Source organism: Girardinichthys multiradiatus, chromosome 14 (genome assembly GCF_021462225.1).
Source record: "Girardinichthys multiradiatus isolate DD_20200921_A chromosome 14, DD_fGirMul_XY1, whole genome shotgun sequence".
Classification (NCBI taxonomy): domain Eukaryota; kingdom Metazoa; phylum Chordata; class Actinopteri; order Cyprinodontiformes; family Goodeidae; genus Girardinichthys; species Girardinichthys multiradiatus.
This window is the reverse complement of record NC_061807.1, coordinates 26,994,938-27,017,176: the sequence shown is the minus strand read 5'-3', so window position 1 is coordinate 27,017,176 and position 22,239 is coordinate 26,994,938. Positions and strand designations below refer to the sequence as shown.

Below are 22,239 nucleotides of genomic sequence, written 5' to 3'. Positions count from 1 at the left end.
CAGCCCCAGCAGGTTTGGTGTTTTTTTTTTTTTTTTTTTTAGCCCCATCAACACAAACGCATCAACCATCCTTTGGAACATTAATGTTTGTCAGTTCATTTATTTTTTTATATAAATCATGAAGATATGATTTGTTATGTAACAGCCTGTACAACACAACATACAGAAAACAAAACAAAAATACAAATTAAAGTGTACAAAGCAGCACTGGGTTGTAAATAACCCATGTAATAACATTTTTCACATTTTTTCTATTTTATTTTAGGATTTTCTCCCCCCCCCCCCATCCGTGAGAAGAGTTTGACGCATCAGCCATAAACGTTTTATTTTCTCTGGATGCAATTTGGCAAAAAAAAAAAAAACAACCAAAAAAGCTGATTGTAAACAATCTAAGCGGGTGTTTTGGATTCTAGACATTTGACAAGTGTAAATCAATTGTGGAGTAAAATAAATGCAGAGCCCTAACTCAAAACATTCACATGTAAACACAAGTTTGTGTAAAATATTTAAGCCCTGCGGGAGGTGGTGGGACCGTGATGTTGCACGTTGTAGCAGGGACGCTGGACACTTTGGGATCAGAATATAAACCAGAATTTAACAGATGAGTATGTGGTTCCCTTTGAACGGCATCCTAATTTGGCTAATGCATTTCAGAACTGTTGGAAATCCATGACCCAGCAGTGGAGTACAGGGCTAGTTCGCTGCTTTTCAAGGAACCCAGGTCGCTTTTAATCAGCTCTAGCTTGGAAACCTGGACTGAGTTCTGTGTAACCCAATGGAAGGCAGCACATGGAGACATAAAGAAGACAGAAACCCACAGTGAAGGACAGGTGTGTAAACATATTTATACCTCCTTCCAGTTTTAAAATCTCCCTGCCAACAAGGTCACAATCACATGATGCTCCTGGGCTCATATTCAGATTCAAGTGTTTCCTCTTTTCTACATTGCTGTTAAAACACACTCCCTATTTTATTTTATTTTTAATTAAACCTACCTTCATTCATTTTCTGTGTAACGTTTGGTGAGAAATACCTCCTCCTATAATATATTCCTCACCAGAGTAGAGGTCAAAAGTGGTAAACTAAGTGCTAAAACAAAAACAAACAAAAAAAAAAGCTACTCGAGGGTGGAAGAACAAACTGATGGCAGGAAAAAAAACATTTCTAATACACAAACTTATTGTGTCGATGAAGTTTAAAAATCGCCCACTAGTGTCCGAAACATAAAGTGCAGGCAGTGTCTGTTCTTGGTAATGGCCACGGCTCTCGGCCAGTAAAAGAGCCACAGAGGGAGCGACCCAAACAAAACCCGAAATGCTGAGTTGTCGACGATCCGCTTGTAGGATCAGCTGGATTCCAGGAGTGTCTTGCTCAAGGCAAGGGTTGGATTTGGTTGTCTGTTTATCAAAAATAACCAGAAGTGGCCCGCAGACCTTCGCCGCCACTTGGTTCACTCTACCCGGATCAGCAGTCCGTACAGAAGCGTGCCGCCCTGCTCCTTCGTGATCCACTCGACCTCAGAGTTGCTGAAGCGAGGGTCTAGAGGCTCACCTTGGCCGAGCGTTTGAGGTCCCACCTTGTAGGAGCCTGGCCGCACGCACACCTGGAAACCCACCTGAGCCTGGTGACAGCGGTGAGAACGGGGGTCCTGAAATCTGCACGAGGAGGAGAAGACCAAATCACTTCATCCTCTTCACAGGTTTTCATTCTGGGAATGTTTTCAACCACAATGTGCAGGATGAACTTACTGCACTTTGGGAGCAAACGTCTCCACGCCAGAGTAGCGCATGGTTGGGGAGAGCCGCACTCTGGGAACCTCCCTGCCGGGGGCGCTGTTCTCCTCTGGTTCAGTGTAGCCGTTTTGGCTCTCTGTCTTCACTGGAGACACCAAAAAAATGGACGATGTTCCTGCAAAACAAAACAAAAACTACTATTTAAAAAAAAAAAAGGAAACAATCAGAAATGACTGAGGGGCAATGACCCAAAATAGGATAAAAACATTTAATATATAATAAAATAATAAAAAAAAAAAGACATGAGCATTCGTTATACCAGGCAGCAGCTGGCCGTGGTCCAGTGTGCGTCTCAGGGTTCCTACGCTGGTGCCGTGGTATGCAATGTGCCACTTCTTTAGTGCATTAGAAGCCTCACAGTGGGACTTGATCCTGTGAAAGCAGGCAGGGTATAAGTAAAATCTAGAGTCTAATAAATAAATAGAGACACTGGTTGAAGAGCCGCTAATAACATATTTATTACAGCTAAAACATCCATATTAAAACACATATCACTTTGCTGCCATCTAGTGGTCAGTTATGCCTAATTTAGTTCATTTAAAAAATGTATAACCTAAATGTATATGTTGTATGTGTAATAGTCAAATAAACTAACTGTACCTAATTTTGCTATATCTAAAAGAGTTTAGGCAGTAAGAGGTTAAGTTAGAGCATAACTACACAGAACCTGTAGACACGGGAAAAATCTGCCATCAGACGTGTTGGTAGTGGATTATGATACAGCATTTATACCTTTATGTTTCATCTTTTCATTAAGGCTTTATGACAAACCAACACAAAGTAGAATTTTGTCTGTATGGGGAGGAAAATGATGCATGATTTTCAACTTTTTCTTTTTGCAAATAAAAAGTCTGAAAAAGTGCGGCATGCATTTATATACCCCCTGAGTCAGTGCTCTGCAGAAGAGCCTTCTGCTGCAGCTCTTTTAGGTTAGGCCTCCCACAGCTTTGTACATCTAGAGACAGAAAGCTTTTCTCATATTTTTTGCAAAAAACCTCAACCAGCATCTGAACATCCCTGTTCAAGTCTTGCCATGTATTCTTTGTTGGATTTAGGTAGGTCTGGACTTTAACGTTACCATTTACTGGACTTGGGCTGTAGAAAACTTCGGTTTACAGAAGAATCCTTGATTTGATGCAGTGACTACAATGTCTCCAGATCCTGGAGCAAAACAAGCCCAAACCATCACCCCTCCACTACCATGCTTGACAGGTCATATTATGTGTTTTTGCTGCGTTTGGTTTCCAGCAAAATGGTGCTGTGCATGATGACCAAACATCTCTAAATTGGTCTCCGTCTGAGCTCAGATGCAACTTTGCAACCCCAAGGCGTGCAGCCATGTTGTTTATAGACAGACGAAGTTTTCTCCTGGCAACCCTTCCAAGCAAGAAATACTTGATCAGTATGTTTTTAATTGTCACCCATCTCATGATTAGCAGAACATTCCTGCGAATCTTCTGTGTTTTTTGTACAATTGTGGTTATAATTTTGAATGACTTGCTTTTTACTTCAACATTTCATACATTTTAGAGATGTCAAGTCTTACCAAATAGCTTGACTCAGTATTTGAGCTTTAATGAAAAGCATCTCCTTGAATAAGGACTGATTGTGCTATATCCTGCTCAGAAAGTGGATGAGGTTCAACCCCTCACTGTGATGCTGTGTATGTGGCTGAGAGGACGGTCTACAGCCACCCACCTGAGGGCGAAGCAACACCATCCAAACGGCAGGGCATAGTCTCGGGGTGGCTCTCCGCGCTTGTAGTACGCCTCGTCCCCCCGGAGCTTGTGGCAGGACTCACAGTAGCACAGGTTGTACTTTGCATCTTCGTTGAAGTAGCCATCTTTATGTAGAACGGGAGCAAGACGCATAATTTTACACGTTGGAGGAAAGAATTTGGATGAAAAAAAAACAAAGTGGAAGAGATTATGGCTAACCTGGTAAGGTGAGCAAGTCCTTGAAGCGGGAGCAAAGAGCCTGGTACTCGCAGGTCTTGTTGGGGTTGACCTCTGGAGGGGGTGTCCAGCACACACTCTCTTTGATGCCTGCATGCACAAACAAACAGAACTGCTCAGGAGGCTGAAGGCTGCAGCAAAGCTGAAAAACCAAAACAGAGTCGCTTTGTACCGTCAACCATGTCTGCCTTCTCCATGTCTCCCTGAAAGCGCGTCTCGCTGCTCTCTGCACCCACAGCTGGCACATTGTTTGTAACTATCGTGACCTGTCATCATGAGATCATCAGTTAGAGCAGTAAAGATCTTGGTTCTTCAAGAGGCTAGTCACGCCTCTCTCACAGACCTCATACAGCGCCTTGCAAAAGCCCTCATACCTCTTGAACCTTTTCACATTTTATACCACAAACTTCAATGTATTTGCAAATAGAAATCATAGCGTGGCGTGTATTTGCATTCAACCCCCTTTACTCTGATACCCCAAACAAAATGAAGTACAACTAACTAAGTTTAAACAACTGCAAACCTACCAAGACGTGGCAATCTACTCCATTAATCGGGCCTTTATGGAAGAATTGCTGAAGCAAAAGAGTCATAAGAAGTTTTCCATTTGCCACGCACCATTTAAAGAGACATTGGACTATGTGGCAGAAAACTAACATTGCTTTTCACTCTGAACACACCGTTCCTTTTGGCTAATCATTGATGTGTTACCAGCATGTTGCGGGGATGTTTTTTGTTCAACGGGGAGAGGGAAGCGAGTCATAGTTGATGGGAAGACGGATGGAGCTAAAAGACAGGAACATCCTGGAAGAAAACCTGTTCGAGGTTTAGAAAAAGGCTTGACATTTAGCCAGAAGTCCAAATTCCAGAAGAACGATGACCCTGAACATACAGCCAGAGTAGAAATGGAGCAGTTTAGATCAAATCATACTCAGATGTCAGAATGGCTCAGTCAAAGTAGACTTAAATCCTATTGAGAATCTGTAAGTGCAGCAAACCGCGTGGGCTCACGACAAATGCTTACTACAGTTTTCAGATTTTATTTGTAAAAAAACAAAATTGACATTTTTCCTTCCCAGTTAAGCTTTGTGTTGGTCGCAATATAAACTCCCAGTAACATACACTGAGGTTTGTGGTTGTAATAAGACAAAATGTGGAAAAATTCAAAATTCTGAATACTGTTGCGGCCAAGTTCCTCTGCATCTCTACCAACCTGTTCACACTGGCCATAGAGGTCAATGAAGGGGTAACAGGGTGAAGGGATGTCCTGTGCCGCCACGCCCTGGTCCATGCCGTTCACATACAGATGGAGACAGCTGTTGGTGTCCACCAGCAGACCCAACACTGTCCCCTCTGGACAAGTATCCAAGTTAGGACCGTAGTTCTCACATATCTGAGGGTGGGTGTGAGGGAAGAGGCAGAAAGATGGAATCAAATGATGGAAAAAATGAAGCGGTTTGTGAGTTAAGACGACAAAAATGTGCCGAGTGTTTACTTTGAGAGAGTTGTGGAAGACAGAGTCTCGCTGCAGCAGCCAGGCGGATCGTTTCAGGCAGCAGGCCGTGGAGGGGAAGTTAAGCCGGTCGGGGGAGTGGCCTATCACCCCTAACGACAGAGACGACGTCCACGACGGGTTCAGACGATCGATCTGAAACTGGTGCCGAAAAAAAGAAGAATATACTCAGAACGTAAACTAAAATCTATTTAGTTTAATTTATTTGACAACAGCACAGTTACCTGGAAGAGCTGCTGACGTGCCAGAGACTGGGCAGTGACCAGTAGGCCTTGGTTGTAGCTGGAAACCCGGGCCGCTGTCAGGCTCTGGTTGGACAGCTGGATGTTTTTGCCATGGTTTTCCAGAAACATCATGACTGTGGGCACCAGGGAACATGTTTCACTCTCAACCTGGAAAAAAGAAGAGACGACATAAAAAGATGCCATTTACAAAATCCAATTCTGGTTAAAAGGTCCAGTCTTGTTCTCTCTTTTCAGTCTCAAACCTCTCTGACGGGGCTGCTGTCCTCCTCCCCCTCGCTGCAACTCTCCGAGGTGAGCGAAGGCGCCTTGATGCTCTCCGAGTCCTCCGTCAGAGAGGAGCTGACGATGGAGACCGCCGTTATCCTCCCGTAGAGGTCCAAAACTGCGTATACGTTCTGCAAGAAGCCAGAAGCTGCTGCTGAATGCCACTCTCCAGATTGGTATTTTATTATAGTCAAATGTAAGAATGATGTTCGTACTTTGGGTACTGCAGTAGAGGCAGGTCCCATGTCCTCCCCGTCAACAAAGATGTGCATCGTGTCATCATTGCACCTCTTCACGCCCACACGGTTCCCCACCTGGAAACGCAATCAGACTTCATCTCTTCTGCTGCGTTCAGGAAGCACGCTTCCCACAAATCCTCCATTTAAAAACGACACGCTCAGATTTCCTAGTTTTCCCCCCATCAGTTTTAGGATATAATGGACATTTTAGCAATAAACATTTACTTAATTGGGTTTATTATTTTTCTAAGCAGGAACAGCTGCTCACCGTCAGCCGGTCCAGCGAGTAGCCGTAATTCTGCCGCTGCAGCACGCCGTTGCGCCGGACCTCGGAGCCACAGAGGAGCCAGTTGACCTTGGTGCGGAGCTGCGGAAGGGAGGGGGAGAGACCGGACAGCGGGCAGGACGGCAGCTCTGGAGGCGCCAGCGTGGTCAGGCCAATGTGCAGAGAGCCACACCACTGCTCGTCCACTTCGTCGATTCTTACCTGCAGCAGGGTCGGAGAGAGGTCAGGAGAGAAAAAGAGAAAAACCTGCTGGTGGATTGAATCTTTAGCTATCAGGATAACCACGAGCAAACCTCAAACAGCTCGTCTGCTTTGAGCTCCTTGGCGCTGAACACGATGCCGTGAGAGTAACCGCCAACTCTGATGGCCTGGCAGCCCTCGCCGAGCAGGACCACGTTCTTACCGTGCTTAATGTGGAGCCGATGGGCAACACCTGCTACTAGAAACACAGGATGGAAAGCGTAAGCATGCAACGATCTCACAGTTCAGCACTGAAGAAAGAGGAGCCTTGCTGAGCACCTGGAGAGTGGATGGGGAAGCTCTTCTCAATGACGTTACTGGTGCAGAGGCTGTTGTCCAGAGGGCCGGAGGAGCTGGTGATGGAGACCTGAACGCACTGACCGTACAGATCGATCACAGCGAACACCTCTGAAAGAGACATACGAGTCTGTACGAGTGCCAAACATAAAACCCTTCGTTTTAATTTGAGCAGCGAGTGGCGCCTCTCTACCTGCCGGCAGACCCGAGCAGGCGACGCCCTGATCCAGGCCGTTGATGTAATAGTGCAGATCGCCGTTGACTGTGCGCATCATGCCGATCCGTGAGCCTGTGGTCAGGGAGTCTAGGTCACAGCCATAGTTGTTACGCATTGTGTTGCCGTCCTGCATGATGGCCGTACCACTGAAAAAAAAGAAGAAAAATTACAGATTTATTCGGAGGGTTGGATTTAACTTGCGTTTTGAGATCATTTGTAAAACATCACATTCATACAGAGCAGCAATACCTCAGCATCCAGGTGTCATAGTCTATGTCAGTCATCGTGTTTGGAAACTCCAGCTCCTCCGGCCTGATGGCGGTCACTCCTGGTTGCACAGGAACACAGAGTCAGACCGACCGGATCAACCAGACAGAGCTGAAACAGCTCGTCAACAAGCGGAAGAACATCTCACCTGCTTCTATTGAACCTGACCAGCGGTCCACCATCTTCTGAATTACAATTTCAAACAGCTCCCCTTCCCGAAGGCACCTGCCACACAGAAATGACAGGAGCGACCCTCTGAGTGTGTTGATGAAATCTGCTCATAAATTACATTTCTATTATAATCTCTCTTAACCGAAGGAAAACCGAACCAAAGACAGAAGACCCAGTAATCAATCCTCAATGCAAAAAGTAGGATTTTAACACCTTTTTCATGCCAAAAATTCACAGCTTCTACATTAAAATCTGAGGTATTGTTTAAAGCACAAACAGAGAAGTTCAGCGTGAATTTAAACCTTTTTTTCTACTTTGGTCAGCTATTAAATATAGAACCTGCAAAAAGCGGAGAGGGGATGGATGGATATCATGTGAACTCACTCCTTAACGCAAGATCTAGGGTGCATTTTTACAATAAAGACATTCCAAGTATTTTGACAATTAGGGGGTTGTTAAACCAATTAAAATAAAGAAAATAAATTAGATGAATTTGAAACGTGTCTTCATTAAACAGGCGAGTTAAACACACAGAAAGGTTAAATAGTGGGTTCCCTGATTAGAGTCTCTGATAAAGAGACAACATTGATCTGAATTATTAAAATAAAAAAGGATTAAACCATGAAAAGGTTTTGTATCATCCTAAGAAGGTTCAAAATCATCTCAGCTTCATACGTCTCTGTTACTTCAAAGACCTTAGAGCCAAGCTTGTCTAAAGAGCCACGGTTCTGATTACTGGTCGGTCCGGTGCTTTTACCTGTTGGAAATAACGATGGCGTCGTTAAACTCGCTGCGGCAGTTCTGACGCAGTGCGGTGCGCCCCCCGTTGGTGATGACGGCGTTAGTGCCGTGCAGCTGGTGGAAACGCAGGTCGCTGGTTGTTGTGACCCCTGCTACAGAGCAGGGGGTCCCAGGGGACATGGCGGTGGGACCATCTGAGCTGTCCTCTGGAAGAGGGGGGAGGTCAACTGAAACAGCCAACAAGACACAGCAGGTCAGCAGGCTGTCCTCCGAGGTGTGATCTCAGATACATTACTGTTGACGTCCTGTTGACGTCCTGCTCCTCCGGCTCTCACCCATGTCATCCATGATGGTGGCCTGGGCGGCCTGGCCGTACAGGTCCACCACAGCGTAAACGTTTGGGGGGACGTTCCAGGCCGCCGGGCCCTGCGCCACGCCATTCACGAAGAAATGCAGGCTGCCGTCTTCTTTGCGAACAACTCCGACTGTGTCCCCTGCCTGCAGGCGGAAGACGAAGGTTCATCAAATAAAACATTACGGAGAAAGAATGACGACGCATGTAACAGAAAGGCGATGCGTAACAAAATCCCTTTTACTTTGAGTCGATCCAGGTTGTGTCCATACTCATCCAGAATTGTGGTGCCATTGTGCATCACGCCGTTACCGGTCATCATCCATGTCCCTGAAAAACACCAGAGATCAGGTATCTCTGCACTGAAAACAGCTAAATATAACCACCTAATATAGATAGGGCCAGATCAATACAGAAATAGTTCACCAGACACAAAAACCAACATTCAGCACTCTGGAGGATCTAAAGAGATTAGGGGTTTGGACAAAATATTGGCACATAGGGTACTGATATTTGATCCACCTGGACGGCCCTTTAGGAAGTTGCTTTAAGCCATCTTACCTGACCGCAAGTTGGTCATGGTGGAAGGCAGCTGCAGGTAGGCCGGGTTGTGTGTCGTGACGCCGATTTCGATGGAGCCCGCCCACTTGTCGACCATCTTGTCGATGCGGACCTGGAACACCTCGTTGGAGCGCAGCGGCCGGCTGCTCAGGACCACACCATGGTTGAAGTCATCGGTTGCACTATATACAGCAGCAGAAAACATGTTAAAAAAATCAGGGCAAAGATGATGTCAGTATAAACCAGAAGTAGGAGGACTGACTGACTGCGGACGCAGCGCCGTCCTGCCGTCACAGATGATGGCCGCCTTCTGGCCGCAGTTGGGGTGAAACAGCAGACGGTCGGATGCTTCCGAGTCCGGAGTGAGGGCCAGAGCTGGCCGGGGCCGACCAACGTCGGGCGACAGAGCCCTCATGATGGCGTTGTTGCGCCTGAGGCGTTCACTGTGGTTGTGGTTGTGGACTATGGTGACTTTGACGGCCATGCCGTAGAGGTCCACCACACCGTAAACCACGCTGGGTGTCTGGGCCGCTGCTACGCCTGGAGAACAAGACCACGAAGTGGTTAATTCATCACCCCATCTTTCTGAGTGCTGATTTGCTGGTTTATGATGAGACTTGCCTTGATCGATGCCATTGATGTAGAAATGGAGAGCACCGCTGGCTTTCCGCATCAACCCTATGTGATCTCCCTCCTACAACGACATTTAGCAGCATATTGAAAAACAGCACACGGTGTATTTCAACTACTAGAACCCTTTCACAGAAACCATAGTAGTTTGTTGAGGCCATTCTTTTATCACCCAACATTTCCACTGCAGGAACCAGGGTTAAATCAGAATACCACAGTAGGAAAGTACTTTAGCAAACAGACCCTTTTCCATTTTGCAGCAAAAGAGGGAATGGAGTTTTAAATGACTTTTAGTAAAGTATAAAGAGTAATCACAGTGACAGCAGAGTCATCAGTCTTAGTTTTATTCCTAAAAATAACAACCTTTTAATTTCACAATGAGAGCCTGTTTTTCCTGCTCCAAACTTTTCCTGATGTGTACAATCCAGAAAGTTTGTAATGACTTTACCAAGCTTTTAAAGTGTAACCGCTATGACATAGTCTGGGTTTAATTCTGTAGTGGTTTGATTTCACTGTTTTTTTATTCCCAACTCGGGACTGACTCACTCTCTTCAAATCATTAAGCGGAGACAGAGTTTGAATGTTGTGTTTGCAACCAATAACAAGTATTTCCTCTGTACACCTGAGAGTTAACATGTTAACAGGCTATGAAGGACCTGAAGTAGCTCACCTCTTAATTTTGTTATGTATTCAAAAAGCAGCAACATTACTACAGAAGGAGCGCTGATCTGCTCCTAATCAGCGGTTGTGATGTAGATAAACAGCATCGGTTTGGACCCCACAGTGCAAACACAAACAAGAAAAGGCCAGGATAAAACTGGTTGCTAATCAAATGTGTGAGCATTTATGCAGCAATGACCTGTTTGAAGAGTTTCAGTCAGGTTTCAGAGCTCATCATAGCACTGAAACAGTTCTGCTGAAAGTCACTAATGATATTCTTATGGCCTCAGATAATGGACTTGTGTCTGTTCTGGTTCAGTTAGATCTCAGTGCTGCATTTGATACAGTTGATCATAATATTCTCTTAGAAAGGCTGGAATATGCTGTAGGGATCAGGGGAACAGTACTAGACTGGTTTAAATCTTATCTGTCTGACAGATTCCAGTTTGTTCAGTCAGTCAGTCATTTTCTACCGCTTATTCCATAGTGGGTCGCGGGGGAGCTGGTGCCTATCTTCAGCAGTCTATGGGCGAGAGGCAGGGTACACCCTGGACAGGTCGCCAGTTCATGTAAATGATAAATCATCTTTAAACTCCAGGGTTAATTGTGGAGTACCACACGGTTCAGTACTTGGACCAATTCTCTTTACTATATATATGCTTCCAATAGGTAAAATTATCAGACAGCATAGGATAAATTTTCACTGTTAAGTTGATGATACTCAGCTTTACTTATCCATAAATCCTGATGAGCCCAACCAGTTAGATAGACTATAAGCATGTCTTGAAGATATAAAAACTTGGATGACTTTAAATTTTCTGCTTCTAAATTCAGACAAGACAGAAGTTGTCATCTTTGGACCGGAGTCTTTAAAAAAGAAACTGCTTAGTCAATCACTTAACCTGGATGGCATTAAATTGACCTCCGATAATAAAGTAAAAAGTCTTGGTGTTATTTTTGACCAGGACATGTAATTTAAATCCCATATTAAACAGGTTTGTAGGATTTCCTTCTTTATCCTTGGGAACATTGACAAAATTAGAAATATCCTGTCCAGGAGTGACACTGAAAAACTAGTCCATGCATTAGTTACTTCAAGGCTGGACTATTGTAATTCTTTACTATCAGGATGTCCACAAAATGCAGTTAAAAGCCTTCAGCTGATTCAAAATGCTGCAGCAAGAGTTCTGATGAAAATTAAAAAGAGAGATCATATTTCTTTAGCTTCCCTTCATTGGCTCCCTGTTAAGTCCAGAATATAATTTAAAATTCTCCTCCTCACATATAAAGCCCTTAATGATCTAGCTCCATCATACATCAGAGATCTGATTGTTCCATATGTTCCTAACAGAGCACTTCGTTCTCAGACTGCAGGTTTACTGGTGGTTCCTAGAGTCTCTAGAAGTAGAATAGGAGGCAGATCTTTTAGTTATCGAGCTCCTCTCCTGTGGAACCAGCTCCCAGTTTTAGTCCGTGAGGCAGACACCCCGTCTACTTTTAAGGCTAGGCTTAAAACCTTCCTTTTTGATAAAGCTTATAGTTAGAGTGGCTTAGTTTATCCTGAGTTATCTCAGGATAAGGGGAGGAGTGAATGCTGCAAGTCACTGACTGGATTAAATCTGTTGGGTTTCCTTAGACAGAAAAACTTTTTATCCAATTTGAATAAATAACTGAATCTGACTGCACTGTTCAATGATTAGGATTAATTGGAATGTATGAACCTGACTTGAAATCTGGATGATTCGATTGAACTGACTTTGTAAAGTGTCTTGAGACGACATGTGTTGTGAATTGGCGCTATATAAATAAAACTGAATTGAATTATCCATTAATGTTGCCACTGACCTGAAGTTCATCCAGGCTGAATTCACAGTATTCCCTACGGGTTCCCTTCCCGTTTGTTAGTATCCCACAACCACTCATCATGATTGTACCTGATGAAAATGCAAAAGGAAAAACAACGTTACAATAGACGTCCGTGTTGTTCAGGACTGACTCTGAAGATAGGATGTTACCTGAGCGCAGATTGGTCATAGTTGCAGGATAGTCCAGGTTGTTGGGGTTGTGTGTGGTCACGCCAATCTCAATCGAGCCTGACCACTTGTCCACGAGCTTATCGATGCGGATCTGATGACACAGACACGGTTTAGTCAGGCTGCCTGAAGACAGATGATGGTAGTAGAAGACCGTGTAAATACCTCGAACATCTCGTTGTGTCGGAGCGGCCGGTTGGTCATCACCACGCCGTTGTTGAACTCGTCCAGAGGTCTCCTCCGCTCCGCTGTCTTGTTGTTGTTGCTCAGCTTGATCAGCGTGCCGCACTTCTCGTGAAACAGTAGTGCGTCGTTGGTCATCATTCCGCCTGACCCTGGGCCTGGTGCTGCCCCTTCATTACCGACTGGGCTGCTGTTAGAGGTCCAACAATCTCCTCCACCCCCTCCTCCTCCAACTGTCCCTGTACCGCTTTCACCACTGGCTGGACCTCCTCCTCCACCGCTGCTCCCTCTGTCATTTCTGGAAGAGGAGTCAGTACCTGCATCTCCTCCAGCTCCAGTATCTCCTCCACCTCCAGCACCTGCACCGTCCTCCCCTCCTCCCTCGTCTTCAGAGCGATAAAATGAAACTATTGCATTGTTGAACACGTCAAAGAGCTGGTGCTCCGTGAGACCTGAGCAGAGACAAGATGATAACGGTTATCAGAGCGATCGAGCTGAGCTACAAAACACCAGATCAGAGGGGGGGATCTGCTTACCAGCGTCAGACTCCAGGCTGTTGGGAAACTTGTCTGGTCGGCTGTTACTGCAGCTGAGCTCAGGCACTGGAGGACAAAGGTTGAAACAGGAGATGGAAACGATCCCAGAAAATGGCTGCAGAAAAAAGAAGTTTAAAAACAGGCTTACCTTCATCTCCATTCACCATTCCATTCATTGCTGCCACATTCATCAGTTCTGCTATCCCCCCATTGTCCCGACCCCCACGCACAACCACTTCCTCCTCCTCCTCTTCTTCTTCCTCTTCCTCCTCGTCCCGCTCTATCGTCTCTCTCTCCCTCTCTGCGGAGGGTGGCGGCGGCTCGCAGCTGACCACTGTCACTTGAGTGCACTTCCCGTACAGATCCACCACGGCCCACAACTTCGGCGGCAGGCCGCTGGCGGCCGCACCACAGTCCTCCCCGTTCACCCACAGGTGGAGTTCCCCGTGGGAGCTGCGCTGGATGCCCACGCGGTCGCCCTCGGCCAGCTGGTCCAGGTCGCGACCGTACTCCTCCAAGACGGAGCGGCCGTCGCGTAGCACCGAGCAGCCCGACACAATCCAGGAGCCGCCCTTGAGGCCGGTGGCGCTACTGGGGAAGTCCAGCGAGGCTGGGTCCAGAGCCGTCACGCCGATTTCAATCGAGCCGCTCCAGGAGTTCACCTGGTGGGTGAAAAACATGAAACACGAGACCTATGATCAGCTATGTGGTTGGTTTACAATTTTAATAAAATACTCCTGGAGAGTCAGGCTAAAAAAAAACTACTTTTACAGAAAATAATCCTGAAGAGATTCAATAAAATGTAGAAACAACATCTACACCACAAGATAAACCCAAGAGTAGAAGAAAACAGCTCTCAGCAGCTTTTATTCTAAGCATGAAAAATATCTTGTGTCAAACTTGGTATTTTTAGTACCTGTGCTCAGGAAACAGTCCTTTGAAAACCAAACAGGAAGAGATGAAAATGCAGCTAAAAATAGGATCCTTACAGAGCACAGACAGTTTGGAAAAGTCTGGAATATGCTTCCTTCATTTCCAGTCTGGATACATAGTTAAGACACATTTTTCATCTAACAATGCCCTGTTCTTCCAGTCACAACTTTCCAGAGTTCTTGGTCCTTCATGTTCACTTTAAATTATAAAGTAATGAATTTATAGGACGTATGTTCACAGCAGAGGCGAGAAACTGGATGGATGGATGGATGGAAAGGTATGACAAAAGGATGGAAGGTTAGAAGGAAGTAAAGTAGGACACAAGGAAGGAAAGAAGAGCACAAAAAAGGCCATAAGAAAGGGACAGGTAACAAAAGAGGACAGCAGGAAGGAATGGTGATAGGACACAAAGAAGCAAGGAAAGGCAGAAGGAATGGAGGGAGGATGAGAAATGAAAGAAACAGGAAGGTAGGACACAAAGGAAGACGAAAGGAAGGACAAAACCAAGAAAGGTACTACACAAGGAAAGAGACAAGGACGTAAAGAACAGAGGGACGTATTACACAAGGAAGGAAGAAAGGACACAAAGAAGGGGATGTGAAACAAATCCTATACTTTCCCTGACTCCAATTTCCAGAGGTCTCATTTTAAGTGTAAATTACTGAGTTAACAATAAAAATGCTGTATTCTGGTCAAACTTTAAATAAAGAATCCACGGTTGGATGGATGCAACTTTTCTTTCCAAACCGTTTTTTTGTCTCTTATTTTCCCCTCCCAGGAATAAACTTTGCCCCTCCTGTTGTTTCATGACATCGGACTAATATCACCAAACAGACAAACTACAACCCATTTCTCCCCAGAAACACTAAACTCCCCGTAAGCTGGAAATAACGTGATACTATTGATATCATTTCCTCAGGACTCTAGAGTTGCAGGTGAGACACAGGAGCGTCGGGATCCACAAGCTTCTGGGACATTTTCCTGCAGCTTATAACTGAGACCACAGGAGACAAGGAGAAGCAACACTGGCGATCTTTGCTATGTAAGGCAGTGTTGCTACTATAGCTAGGTCAGATCTGGGCTAAAAACAACCATGTAGAAGCAGCGGCTCAGCCTCACCGGGTCACAGACATCTCCTTTCCCAGTTTATGTAGCACACCACCCTGTGGGCGTCTCCAGTCTCTCTCTCTCACCAGTCAGATAAATTATTATAGGGTCCCGGTGCTGAGATGCCAAGGAGGGATATACCACAGCTTTTAAAAGAATGAAAAATTCATAGGGTGTAAATTTCTAAGAAGCACGGCTAAGATTAAACGATGCAGGTTACAAAGAGCAACAGCCGAGCTAAACAAACAGAATTACTGCCAGTTCCGACTAAAATAATCGAATTTATTGCTTATCTGCCAGTCTCACCATTCCTATTAATAACACACACATTTGCTGCATTTGAATGTTGATATTGCATGGGAGTATGCAACTACTTCTTTGCCCAGATTTAATAAAACTTTATCTCCATCAGCAACTGAACGCCGTCTTGCCGACGACCTCATTCCCCCCCGTAGCTTTTTCCCTTTCTAATCCCACACTTCAATGTATTCCACTGGGGTTTTATGAAATACACACACAAAGTACTGCATGATTGTGAAGTGCAATGAAATGCAGACAAAAATCTGAGAAGTAAAGCGTGAGAACCACCCTTTGCTGCGATTAAACCTGCAACTCTTTCAGGGTTTGTTTTCAACTAGCTTTGCACATTTAGACACCTAAATTCTCACCTGTTCCCGCAAAAGAAAAGCATTACCGCAGTATGATGCTGCCACCACCATGATTCGCTGTGGGCTAATGCTGCCCTAAATGACAAAACTGCAAGCAGAACTCCTTTATGCTTTCTATCATCTAAGCCATCTTCTGGCCACTCTTCCATAAAAGGACAGATTTATGGAGTGCATAACTAGCAGTTGTCCATCATCGGATCTCTCCAGCTCCTCCAGACACACCATGGGCCTCCTATCTACATCTCTAATCCGTGCTGTAGGTTTGGATGGACAGTGCACTGTGAGGTGTTCAAACCTAGAATGTTGATTTATAAGCCAACTGCCCACAACCTCCTCTCTGACCCGTCTTCTGTACTCCTTGGTCTTCACGATGCTGTTTGCTCTCTAATGTTCTCAGCCCGTCACACAACATCCTGGATTTATACCGAGATGAAAATCACACACTGGTGGTTTATCAACTAGTGGATTTCTGAAGGCAGTAGATGGAACTACATATTATTTGGGGGGTGTCAGAGTAAAGGGGGCTGAATGCAAATGCATGCCACACAAGTTCGGCTTTCACCTCACACTTTTGCATGACCTTGTGTTGGTCTGTCTGATAAAATCCTGGGTGTTTGTGGTTGTAACACCACAAAAACATGGAAAAGGCTTCATGGAGTGTGAATACTTCTGCAAGGCATTGCCTCGAAGGCCTTTTAAGCTATAATCCCCTCCTAGACCACTATCAAAGTAATTCTCACCCAATAACGCTAAACCTCTCACTGCGTCCGACTCGCATTAGGCCTCACGTCAGATAAGCTCCCTCATTTCTCCTCCTGTGTTTATATTTACCCCCCATATTTCTCTGCGGCTCAGCAGATGCCAGTAAACAGAGTTTTCAGTCATGCAGCGGGTGCTCCGTGATGGAAGAAGAATCGATTTTCCTCCAGTCACGAGGCCGATAACAAGAGCCTGTATCAGACAAAAGCACGCCATGAGGGGATGCTTAATGATTTCCACACAGATGTTTTCTTTTTATGGGCACGCTGATGGCACCCTGTAGAAGCTCTGAACGGCCTCTCTCTAAAGGGTGGACACACACTGTCACTGTAAAGAGGGGTGTGTGGTCCAGTTGGTATTGGCAGATGTTCAGAGCTAACATGTTAAAAAGCTCAGCTGCAGAGACAGAAGCTATTCTGCTCCCCCAAAAAACTGCCAAAATGTAAACACTGATATTGCAATAACAGCATATAGAGCGGAAGAAGGCCGAAAAGCCTCAATGCTCAGGACCTGCAACCATACAACTCAACTATCTGGTTTTAAAGAGACTGTCCAGCAGCCAGTCTTTCTCTAACAAATGTATACTGATGATAAAAACAAAACTGAGTAATGAAGCGTGGGTTTCCCAAAATACAAAACCTTTAAAGTGAACTGAAAAAATCAAAGTAGAGACAACACATTCTGCTCAGAGTCAGTCTGGGTTGATGACATCACAAGGGGCACAAGAAGGGTAGCTGATCAGCAAACATTATGGCGGAAGAGCAAATGTTTTGAGAGATTTCAACGTGGATTGTGGCAGTTTCTGCAGGGGTCCACGCGGCTGAGCCAGAGTTTATCTGCAGTGATCCGCAAGTCATTGTGGAGACTGCTGTGGATGGTGAAGCTGAAGGAAACAAGCATAATAATCGTCTCCAGAACTTTAACTGGTGGGAATCAGTTTATAATGCTGTCTGATTGATTGGTTCCATGTGCAAAAGGACACAACTCAGACAGCTTTAGCTCATCCAAACAACTCCCCTCTTCCTCACTGCCAACCAATTGAATATTTTTTTACGGGACTGGTATAGTGGTGAGGTTATAGGCCAAGGAAGTCCAACTCCAGTCCTCGAGGGCTGGTATCCTGCATGCTTTAGATGTTTCCCTGCTCTGACACTGGTTATTCAAGTAACTGAATTCCCTCATCATGCATGACATAACATGCATCCGCATGTTAGCAAGTTCTGCAGGGTCCTGGTATTGAACCATCATCTGAACCAGAGAAAGATCTAAAACATGCAGGACACCAGCCCTTGAAGACTACTGGTATAGGCTGTAACACAGGTCCATGAATGGTAGAGTCAACTAGTAGGATTTTGCATAATTTAAGAATGTATATCTGGTGAGCATTTTCAGCAGAAGTAGCAGGTAGGAGTGCACCGATTGCAGTTTTCTGGCCGATCACCTTCCTTTAAAAAGCCTGACCTGCCAATTCCGATTTTGGCCGATATTGCTCTCAAATATAAATGAAACGCTTAGAGCGTTGCAGTTCCTTTAGTCTTTAATTTTTCATATTTTAAAAAAGAAACAAACTTGCACAATAGGTTAGGCAAGTAGATAAAATCAGTGGATAAGATCGGTTGTTCATGTAAGTATCGGTGATCACCGATCTCCCAAAATTAAGGGAATCGGGGCCGATCGATCAACCAGCTGATCAATCGGTGCACCCCTAGTAGCAGGTGATGCAGTTCTGCAGTAAAGATTGAAAGGCCTTAAAAATCATCTTCAGATCATTGATAATCGAATCCAGTCATTTAATTCTACCCTGATCCTCCTCACAATCAGCTTCCACGTGTTTTATGGTTAACAGAGTTTCCTGAAATGTATGCAGTGTTCTTGCATACAGATCAAAAGATTAGCTGGAGCCGTAAATAACACATAAAATTATTTCTGCTGGAGGAATTAGATTAAACACGTGCAAAAATAGAGCAAAACAAGAAAAATACAAAAGGCCGTACTTAGAAGATACAGTTTCCCGAGCACCGAAGTCTCCGCCTTCAACCAAAACCTTGTTAAACATGCAAGTACCTTCTAATGACGAAGGACCTGATAAAAAAAACAAAAAACAAAACGTAATGACAGTTTAGTTTGAATTTCCTAAACCAGGGAAATCAAACTCAGATTTATAGATGGGGACAAATTCATGGCTTTGTTCAAGTCAAAGGTGGAACCACTGAACACTGAAGCTGTTTTTCCTCGATGCAATGAACAAATACAGAGTAAGACCAAGTATGGAAAATCTGGATACATTTAAGGCTTTTTAAAGGCCCATAACTGATATTATGAAGCCTAAGATTTTTTCTTAAGACCCTGCAGAAACAATGAAAGGAACTCTGATTAGTTACTTCATATGTTGTCACCAGACGTTTGTGCAAGTGGAGGCTCATATGTAGGAGGGTAGATTTAAAGTAGAGTCAATGATTTACAACAAAATAAAAAAAGCGACCAGGACATATTATTCTACAGGTGAAAAATAAAGCTGCGAAACGTTTGCTAAAAACAGAAGCTGACGCTTTCACTTTTTACACTCTTTCATGACTCTTTTTCTCTTTAAAATTTACATTGTTTTTTTTTTTTTTTTCCAGAAAAATCAATTGCTAGTAAATTTACCAGTAACTGTTCAACATTTCATATTTTTGATAGTATTTGTTTTTGCTGAGCTTACAAATAACAAATAATATGTAATAACAATCTATGTAAATTACCAGAGAAGTGGGTAATTTTCCCCTGATTGCCTCTGATCAGCAGGTCAAATACTGAAAAGAACATTTAATTTTAAAAATCCGATTTTTGTTATGCCTATTTCTAAAGAGCATAAAAAAACAACTCAATAAAGTATCTTTGTCTGGAAACACTGACATATACTCCCAAAAGGAGAACACAAGGAGTTAATATACCTTACGATATTATAGAGGCTGTAAAGTCAACATTATCTGTTTTATATCCAAATACTGCATTGTATTAGTATGTATCAGGTGAATGTTGAAAGAGTGAATGTATGTGTGTGTGTGTGAATGACTTGGTCAATGTTACTATGGTATGTATAAATAAATAAGTGTATCAACCAACAGCATGTAGTCTAAAGCATGTCTGTTTTAGTTTAATATAAATCAGATAAAGGTTTAACCAGTCTTGGTTGAAATTAAAACTGCTACCTTCAGAAATAGAGCTCCAGTACACTTACATGTTATAGTACTTAGGAAAAAAAAAAAACAGAATAGGTAAAAAATCAGAACGGGCAGGTTGGGTCACAAAAAAAAAACCCCAAAGCATAATCTGGAAATGTGGACCTGAACGATTTACAAACAAAACAGGTGGAAAAATACAAAACCTGGCCTTGAGATGCCACTCCACAGGCGAGAAACTGTATCTAAAGTGTTTTTGTTTTATTTTATAGAAAGGCAGGGCTGGTAGCTTTAACAGAACTCATGCTTCCGATATTTTGATACAAATTTAAATAATATATTATAGAAAAAAATCATCCAGTGATGATGTTTTTGTTACCATGGTGATATAAGTTGCATTAAATCCACCCTTTCCTCTCTTCTTTGGGAACTCTCTGTGACCTTTAGCATCATGGGCACCATCACTTGTGTCTCTAATGGAGAAACTCCTTCCAACAAGATACATTTATTGTTGTCATGAACAGAGGAAAGTCCTGACCCTTGGAAAATAACAGCATGCAAACAATGCCTTCTAAACTTTTTTTAAATAACTATTGAATACACTAATATTGTAATGACAATTTACTGGGGATATACTGTGCACCCCCCCAATAAATAACATATCTGACTTTCAAAATGACAGAAATGATGATTTTCTCTAGAGAATATTAACAAGGCAGGGGAAGAAAGTGAGCCATGACTGCAGTAATTAATGAGTAACAATATGAGGTGGTGTGAAGCAGACCAGGAGGCCCAGCTCAACTCTAACTCACCTATTATTACCAACATTCAGACAGCCTCGGCCATACAGTGACGCTAACCCGGTCTGAGACCAGCCCCGCACTGCCACCAGAACCCTCCATCAGAACAAACCCGTTTCCCTGCCGAACTAAGCTCCTGTCAGGCAGAAATGAAAGCTTTGCTTCTATATCGGACTCCATTGACCCTCCATGGTCTCTTCCAGAAAGCCTCGTCTAGAACAGCCCCCGTGTGTTCCCGCTGCTAAGGGCTCATTAGCGCGGCTAACTGTCGGTACCGAAGCTACACGGGCGGGTTATCGTTCATTTCACTGATCCGTGTAACACATCTACACCATGAGACTGCTCATCGGGCCACTGTTTCCTCCTCTCAGGGCTCTGATAATATAGTGTGCTGACTCATGGACGCTCACAAAAGACTGCGGAGGCTGTCAGGCTGTTTGACCACAGCTGGGCAGCTGAAGCCCCTCACTGCGGGCAAAGATACACACACAGACAGACCCCCGGCTCTCACCAGCAGCGCTCCTACTCCGCTCAGGAGAGCCAGCGGCGGGCCTGCACTTGTTTACCTTCTTGTCGATACGGACGGTGAAGACATCCCGGTCCCTCAGGGGCTCCTTACTGAGCACCAGGCCGTGGTTGAACTCCTGGACGGGCTGGTTGCGCCGGGCGGTTCGGTTCGAGTTGGACAGGCCAACCAGCTTTCCGCTCCGCGGATGCAGCTCCGCCGCCATCTTCAGGGGGCGGCCAGGATTCACGACACTCCAGCTTTGCGACAGCACCCTTATCTCAACGGTCGAGTGGTTGCCGTGGTAATACAGTTAGCTACATATGAAACTGATAGAGGCCTGAAGTGCCTCAATTCAAACAATAAGTAAGTCATACAATACATATTTATATATGTAATCACCAAAATAAAACCACATTTGTATACGTTAAATTAAAAAAAAACATTTCTATATTTACCTAAATTTTTGAATAAACTATAAAATACATAATAAAAAATTTAAATGCGTAAACCGTTAGGTAAAACCTGAGTTTGCTGTTTTTGCAAAGTTTTGTGATTCAGATTAATTAAAAAATTAATACATGCAGTTATTTATCTTTTGTGCATTTTCTTCGTGCAATTATGTACCTTGTACTTTAAAATTAAACTGTGTACAGTTTGCATTAATCCAGTCTTAATCAAGTACATCTATTATCTATTAAAATTTGTAGGTGGGGCAGTACTTTTGTAGACAAGGTGATTCGTCTCGAGGTAAACAGCTCTGCCGGTTTATCAGATTTTAAGATATATTTCATGTTACAAAATCTGACGAGTTTTATGATAACGTGTAACACAGGAAATATTAAATAATTAGTGAAATAATTTTATATGGATTAAGATAATTGGCTATTTTTCCAACTTGTCCCTCCTATCAACACGACTAATATTAGATTTGATTTCATATCTATTAATTAATCATATCTAATATTTTCATTAGATTTTTAGTCATTAAAAAAATTATTCTTGCCATACTTCTAGTCATTCTGTATTTCTTTTTATTTAGTTTTTGCCTCATTTTCATCTGGGAGAATAAAAATCAGTGATGAAAATCACTACAAAATTAGCAGTGGTTTTGGTGACAACA

General features: G+C 43.8%; 1 protein-coding gene across 2 annotated transcripts; it reads right to left on the bottom strand.

The window, feature by feature from the left end:
* Positions 1-84: 84 nt before the first annotated feature.
* On the bottom strand, positions 85-21,459 carry neurl4 (neuralized E3 ubiquitin protein ligase 4). 2 transcript variants are annotated; one of them, XM_047386936.1, is made up of 29 exons: positions 21,178-21,459; positions 13,332-13,845; positions 13,184-13,249; positions 12,630-13,099; positions 12,447-12,558; positions 12,277-12,365; positions 9,763-9,835; positions 9,408-9,681; positions 9,142-9,323; positions 8,825-8,910; positions 8,564-8,726; positions 8,245-8,455; positions 7,465-7,541; positions 7,299-7,377; positions 7,026-7,195; positions 6,815-6,943; positions 6,589-6,731; positions 6,278-6,496; positions 5,986-6,084; positions 5,749-5,901; positions 5,486-5,653; positions 5,244-5,402; positions 4,962-5,141; positions 3,921-4,014; positions 3,731-3,838; positions 3,492-3,636; positions 2,053-2,165; positions 1,749-1,908; positions 85-1,655 (listed from the first exon to the last, which is right to left on the bottom strand). In XM_047386936.1, exons 1-29 carry the CDS (start codon positions 21,340-21,342, stop codon positions 1,451-1,453), a joined length of 4,806 nt encoding a protein of 1,601 aa, XP_047242892.1. In that variant the 5' UTR covers positions 21,343-21,459; the 3' UTR covers positions 85-1,450. The 2 variants fall into 2 exon arrangements, with proteins under 2 accessions (XP_047242892.1, XP_047242891.1); XM_047386935.1 differs by having other exon boundaries at positions 6,589-6,734; positions 21,178-21,458.
* Positions 21,460-22,239: the final 780 nt, after the last annotated feature.

Excerpts from the sequence above, each read along its gene's own strand:
- neurl4 (XM_047386935.1), bottom strand. The coding sequence starts at position 21,342 with ATGGCGGCGGAGCTGCATCCGCGGAGCGGAAAGCTGGTTGGCCTGTCC. Across the intron at positions 3,839-3,920 it reads GAAGGCAGACATGGTTGACG|GCATCAAAGAGAGTGTGTGC; the intron begins GTACAAAGCGAC and ends TTGTGCATGCAG. Across the intron at positions 1,909-2,052 it reads CCACGGCCAGCTGCTGCCTG|GAACATCGTCCATTTTTTTG; the intron begins GTATAACGAATG and ends TTTGTTTTGCAG.